General features: G+C 46.2%; 1 protein-coding gene across 1 annotated transcript in view; it reads left to right on the plus strand.

The window, feature by feature from the left end:
* Nucleotides 1-5,257, plus strand: part of LOC104083772 (ovotransferrin-like) — a 15,031-nt gene extending 9,774 nt beyond the window's left edge. Inside the window, exons 12-17 of the mRNA XM_009587388.1 lie at nucleotides 400-558; nucleotides 1,624-1,768; nucleotides 2,688-2,752; nucleotides 3,349-3,533; nucleotides 4,388-4,574; nucleotides 5,017-5,257. Of these exons, the coding sequence (XP_009585683.1) occupies nucleotides 400-558; nucleotides 1,624-1,768; nucleotides 2,688-2,752; nucleotides 3,349-3,533; nucleotides 4,388-4,574; nucleotides 5,017-5,054 (779 nt within the window). The 3' untranslated portion in view covers nucleotides 5,055-5,257. The remainder of the gene's footprint in view (nucleotides 1-399; nucleotides 559-1,623; nucleotides 1,769-2,687; nucleotides 2,753-3,348; nucleotides 3,534-4,387; nucleotides 4,575-5,016) is intronic.
* The last annotated feature ends 1,614 nt before the right edge of the window (nucleotides 5,258-6,871 follow it).

Genomic DNA, 6,871 nt, shown 5'->3' on the forward strand with positions numbered 1-6,871 from the left:
TGGGTTGTAGCATTAGGAAATTGTTCTTTATAGAAAAAGGAAGAGAGAGAGGAGGGAAGGTTTTTGTCCTTTGCTAAAGAGGGGACAAGAAACCAGGAGGGGATAAGAAATCATCACGTATGTCTTGCTATAGCCTTCTCGCATACCCAAGTGTCAGAGTTTTGAGGGGGGGAAAATGTCAGGGCTAATAATTTCCCAGGAGCATGACAGGAGTAGATGCATCACATCTGCAAATTCTTCTGTTGTCACTGCATGGCAAATCATTTATAAGTGCAAAGTATTTCTGCTTCTGCTACATTCGTAGGTGCCCTCTCCCAAGTGGAGCCAATGTTCTCCTACGGGAGCACGGTGGGATCCTCAAGTCAGTCCTTAATTCTCCTATATTTTATCTTCTGAAAGCATCCTACTTTGCTGTGGCTGTTGTGAAGAAATCTGACAGAGATATCACATGGAACAATCTGCAGGGCAAGAAGTCGTGCCACACCGCTGTCGGGAGAACTGCTGGCTGGAACATCCCCATGGGCTTGATTCACAACAGGACCGGGAACTGCAATTTTGGTGAGTCGAGTTTTGCATCCATTTCTTTGAGCTCGGAATCTGCCTGCAGGAATGTTTTCCCATCCTTCATCTGATCTTTAAAGTTTCTTGTGCCTCAAAGATTCCCACCTGGAGGTGGGAAATGGAGAAGACTCTGTTGTTTAAGCTTTCAATGAGCAAAGTTTTAGGCTGTCGGCGACTGCTTCAGAGTAAGATACGGCACATCAGCTGCTTTGAGGGGCTTTGCTTTCCTTTCACATCTCTCCCCTTCCCTTTGCAGCAGTCCAAAAGGTATTCCCAAAAAGGGAATACAGGCTTCCCCAGATATAGGGGGCCTGGTGCTTGTGCAGGGTGTAGAGTGGGGGTAAAGGATGGGTTTATGAATCTCAGGAGGGAGGGGAAGGGCTGACAACAGGGGACAGAGGCTGATCTTCGTGCAAGAAACTTAAAAGGACTGATCTGACTGACTGACAATAAGGGGGTAAAAGTCTGCATTGGCTCTGGGCCTTTAGAGATTGTTCAAGAGATCAAATTCTACATCCAACTTTCAATCAATGAGAATTACGGTCCAACAAAAATAATCTGGAAATATTACGGACCAAGACAAATTAAGCACATAATTATTAAAAGGAAATCTCTAACCGCAAGAAGATACTAGCGTTAGTAAGTTTTAGAATCAGCCTCTCCATCCTCCTGCCTGCCTTTCCCACTGTCCCTTCTTGCCCCAGAGCTCTGGCATTGCTGCCAAACGCAACTCTGCTGACCTGTAAAGGCTGAGGAGTCTTGAGCTGGCTCTGCGTGAGCTGGGAATGGTTGGCAGCAAAAACATTCTTCTTTTCATGCCAAGATAGCACTTAGCGCAATTGAGCCTTAGGCCCTGCTTCATTATCAATAATAACAAATAACAAGTTTCATAGTGAAAACTGGATGCGTGCGATTTGCTGTCCACTCAATCGTGCTCCTTCTCACAGCCTGTTTCCATCTCCCAGTGACCGCTAATACAAATTCAGCATGAGAATGTATTATTAAAAGAAAACCTAGCTTTTCAGTGCAGGAAAAGTGAATTTTTCCTATTCCTGCCTTCAGAGGAATACTTCAGCGAGGGCTGTGCTCCCGGGTCTCCTCCTAACTCCCGCCTCTGCCAGCTCTGCAAGGGCTCAGGGAGGGTCCTGCAGGAGAAGTGCGTCGCCAGCAGCCATGAGAAATACTATGGATATACTGGAGCTTTCCGGTAGGTGATGGAAGCACTCAGGCTGCTCTCAAGTACCCTGGGGCTAATCACAGAGGTCATGGGTAGATCACATACGGAGTACAGCCTCATGTTGATGCTAACTTGCTGACCTTCTCTTTTTCTCCATTACACTGCTGAAGGTATATATGTCTGTAATATTATACATATGCTATACATTTTTTCTTCATGCAGCTTCCTGCAAAATGATGTAAAATGTTCTCATTCTGTAAAACTAATGTCCTGGTGCCTCCAGGCAAACCTGGAGAGACACAAGAGTTTTGGCCAGACCTCCTACAATGGCAGCAGTGCTACACTTTTAACACAAATAAGGAGTCTTAAAAGATGGGTACCCGCAAACAATGCTGCTACTAGACACTCCCTGTTAAAAATGCTCCTTGCCTTAGTTAAAATGAACCATCCTCTAAAAAGCGCAGAGACCAGAGGTCAGCCCCAGTGCCATCTCCTCCGTACCCACTCAGTATCAGCTCAAGCCTACGTAATTCATACTGGGCATGAATTTAAAAAGAGAATGAATCTTGTTTCATTTACGTCTAATAGCAAAGAGACCCTGCTTCAGAGATTGCAGTCCTTTTGGTGCAAGTTAGTGTTTTTACAAAGCTATTAACACATGCAGGCAGGCATTGCAGAATGCAAAGTGAATTCTGAACCTGGCCAAACTGCTTCTCTCTGACAAGAAAATAAATCGGCTACTTATCATGTGAAAAGGATGCATATTTTTTTCCAGAATGTGTTAAAAGACTGTGTTTCAGATATCCTTAAAATATTCATGGTAGGGCTCCTAGACCTGGCTGTCCTTGGAGATTAATTTCACAAAATAAGACATAGGTCAGAATCAAATCTGCGGGAAAGGGCCAGGGTTCAAGCACCCATATCACTTGCCTTTCTTTGTACTTCCCAGGTGTCTGGTCGAGCAGGGGGATGTGGCATTTATTAAGCATTCGACCGTCGAGGAAAACACTGATGGTACGTGGTTATTCTGTTGCACGGGTCTTGGCAGGACTGCCTTCCCCTGTGGGCATTATTTTTGTTCCCAGTGCAGAAGGTAATAGCAAGCTTTACCTGCTCGTCCTGTCAATCTCACCCCTCCCGCAGGAGGAGCGGAATTCAAGCATCTGCACGTGCCGTCTGCCCAGGGTGGCTCTTCCCAGGCACTCCTGCAGAGACACTTCCCCGCTAACTATCATTTAATTTCAGCTGCACAATTATTCAGGTGGTCCCTTAACCACAGACTGCTGCCTCGACACCTTTGCGCAGCACTCTAGCTCCCTGCTTGCCTGAAAATTAATAGTTCAGTTCATGTTTCTGAAAGCAGCGGCTGAAGTTTTCCAAGCATTTGGGAAAAAATGCAAGGAAGGAGATGTAACTAAATCTCCCAGCCTGATCTGAGAGTCTGACGCATCCCATTGACTCTTCCTGAGTTTTACTTACAGCCTCCTTTGTACATGCCAAGTCTCCAAGTGCACAGGCAGGCAGGGACAAATGCATTGCCTAGGTGTTGTGAGGCTGATGTTCTCCTGCTACACAAGATCTCTGAATCTCCTAACCACTTCTCTTTAAAGGCAAAAATAAAGAAGACTGGGCCAAAAATCTGAAAATGGACCAATTTGAGTTGCTGTGCACTGACGAGCGACGGGCAAATATCATGGCTTTCAGGGAGTGCCACCTGGCCAAAGTTCCTACCCATGCTGTGATCACACGTCCTGAGAAAGCAAAAAAAGTCCGCGAACTGCTGGAGATACAAGAGGTTAGTAGTACCGACAGCAGAAGAAATGTTCTGGGGTTGTTTTTATGTGGCATGTTTGCATTTTTAGAGCAATGATGCTCTAAGTTTCCCTGAGTCAGCAGAACGTGGAAGATTTTAACTTACCGGTACGGGGTGACAGCCTTGTCCCTTAGCCTCCCCCTTCCTCCATCGCTTCTGAACTGCTCTTTCTCCTCTGCCACCTTAGCAAATACCCCTTCAGGTAACAGCCAGATCATAGTGGTTGCTGTTGTCACGCTATACTTGTGTGACATGAGATTATCACCTCCTTCTTGGGCTATGCCTGCTCTTGCAAGAGTGTTTCAGGAGCTCTTCTGAGGTGCCTGGTCTCTAACCCAGCTGGGTCAGGCACGAGGTAGGCACCAAGCCATCCAGCTCCGGAAGACAGCAGCCTCCCCTGCACACACACAGTCTTACAGCTACTGGTGTAAATGTAACCAGGTTAAACCACCTCTGATTGATTTTACACTGAAAACATTAATATTTGCTCCACTGTCAGGATCCGCTGAGAGGCACGTGGGAAGTCAGCTCCTTTTGCTTTCAACTCGTGGCTAAGGCATAGGACCTGCTGGCAGCATCTGCCGATGGGCTCTTCATGTAGTGACATGTTAAAATGGAGAAAAATTGCTTTGACAGTCGTGCCACAACAGTGCTTACCACTGAGAGATCCCTCATCTAACTACATGGACAGAAGATTCAATCCTAAATTTCTGGAGCTCGGCTGGGGGCTCCCCATGATGGTGAAGAACTAGGACTAAGAGCTAGGCTTGTACGAGCTGAATCTTGCCAGCTTTCTACTTTTTACATACGCTTACCTCTTTGTGCCTTTATTTCAGAGACGGTTTGGAACAAAAGGAACCGAGAAAGACAGGTTCCAGATGTTTGAGTCTCAAACCAAGGACCTTCTGTTTAAAGACTTGACCAAGTGTCTGGTCAAACTCCGCGATGGAATAACATACAAGGAATTCCTCGGAGATCAATACTATGCTTCAGTTGCTAGCCTCAATACCTGCAATCCATCAGGTAACTGAAATAGCCCCAGGAAGAAGTCCGTGAATTGCAGTTCTTAGCCTTGCAGGCACGGACAATTTCTTCTGTAGCTGTCCATTTAATTTTTTAAAGCAAAATGAAGATAACTCATGAAGATGCCAGCATACTTTTCTCAAAGTTCCTTGGATGAACTGAAACAGTTTTTAAGTCTGCTGCTCTGGCATCAATGAGAATCAAAGATTTTTACTCACCTTTAGAAAACATGCACTTTGAGAAATGGTAAAAAGAACCCATCCTGTCCCATCAGTGTGTGTTCAGTGCAATATGTGGTTAATATGGTTAATACACATTTTTTTGTGGCCCACTGAATATATTTTCCACATGCTGACGTTTTTGGCATGGCTGGGTGTGTGCTGGTGGGACGGGAGTGTTTAAAGGCAGGATCTGAATTTCTCCCTGTCCTTTCCCTTTTCAGATCTCCTCCAGATGTGCACCTTCCTCATGGACAAGTAGCGAGATGGGAAGGACCCTTGGTGGAGGGGGAGGCAACTTCAAGCCATGATTCCTCTCGTGCCCTCAGCACCGAACATCGACCTGCAGAGGGCCCTCTGCCTTCATTGCTTTCTCTGCCCTTCCTCATCACTCTGAAAGGGGCTGTTTGAGACTTTAGAATTCTCTGCTGCCATCACAGCAAGAAATAAAATCTCAAATTTAAATGGGTGTCCTTTTTTTCAAAACGGTCCTTAAGCTCATTCCTTCCTCAGTCCCTCTCGCTGTAGGACAGTGCCAGATACCAACGTGGCTATTGCCACTTAAGGCTATTGCTGCCAATTAGAGAAATTTGTTTCAACATTTGCCAAAGCAAAATGGATTAAATATGCCCTACAGCCTAATTAAAGATGTTTGTATTCTCTGTGCTTTTGCTTCACCCAAGTTATCCCATTATCTCCCCAGCAGATGACAGTTGCGTAGTGTGGTTGGGATACAGGAAGTGTTTATGTCAGGGAAGCTGAAGGGTGGAGAAGGAAAAAAACCAAACTAAGCCAAAAAAATACAGCAGTTGTAAGATGGAAGGTGTGAATAGAAATCACTCCATCTCATATCTCAGCTGGCTGGATCTGAGTCATTTCCACCAGGCAGTACTCTTAAAACACGTAAGTATATTGACAGGGAGAGTCCAAGCTTAGACTCCTTTCTGAAAAAAATCGAGGGCTTATTTAGAAACACGTGTGTTTTGGTACTCCATCTGATGTGCTGCTGACCTGAAAACAAACATGTAGGTGGGCAGCCCGACTCTGATCCATGGTGAAAATAAAAAGGCAAGACAAAAAGGTCTGCTGAGGCTCTCTGCTTCAGAGGAACAGTCTGGGGTAATCCAGCAGGTCCCAATCCTGTTGTCAAGGCAGGCATGAAGAGCTGCTGAGGGCAGAAAGATGCTAGAAGCTTCTGGCTCTGGGAATGAATATTTTGATGGGCTCACAGTGATGATTTTTGGATGCATATGGTATGTGTTGTGAGAAGTCCGCTAGCCTCACTGAAGATCACCTTGGAAGACAGAAATGTACAGTGTGACGGGAAGCAATGAAATTTAGTTCCTCACATTCATGTAGGATGAAGTATACTGGACAGATGGCTTTTTTAACCTGTTCTTAAAAACTAGCAAAGAAAGAGATATAGTGCCTGTAAGAGCCTGCTTCTACAACTGTGGCTACAGTTAGAAAACTTTCCCCAAGGAAAGCTGCATCGTCTGTACTCCACATCAGGTGTAACCCCTCGTCCCATAAGTAGAAGGCAGGGAAAAAAAGAACCTCACTAGAGGATCACAGAGTAAGTCAAGTGGGAAGGGACCTCCGGGGGTCTCCAGTCTAACCTCCTGCTCAAAGAAAGGGGTCAAGTGGGTTGTTCAGGGCTTGACCCAGTCAGGCACGGAGAACCTCCAAGGATGGCGACTCCACGACCCCCCTGAGCAACTTGTCCCACTGCTTGACAGTCCTCAAGGGGAAGAAGCTTCTCTCATACTCACTCTGAACCTCTCGTTTCAATGTCTTCCCATTGCTCCTCATCCTGCACTATGGTGAAAAGCCTGGCTCCGTCTTCCTGATGCCTGGTACAAATGTGGCCATCTCTTCTGCAGCCTCAACAGCTCCCAGTGCCCCAGCCTCACCCCAAGGGCGAGCCTCCCTGTCCGTCTTGGTGTCTCTCTTCTGAGCTTGCTATCATTCATGGATGTCTTGCCTCTTTGGGGGCCCAAACCAGGCACAGGACCTAGATGTGCCCTAACATCTCAAGATGTTTGTCCTCAAACCAAGGACCTGGTGCTCCCGCACCTC

This window comes from Fulmarus glacialis, unplaced genomic scaffold (genome assembly GCF_000690835.1).
Source record: "Fulmarus glacialis isolate BGI_N327 unplaced genomic scaffold, ASM69083v1 scaffold6441, whole genome shotgun sequence".
Taxonomy (NCBI): domain Eukaryota; kingdom Metazoa; phylum Chordata; class Aves; order Procellariiformes; family Procellariidae; genus Fulmarus; species Fulmarus glacialis.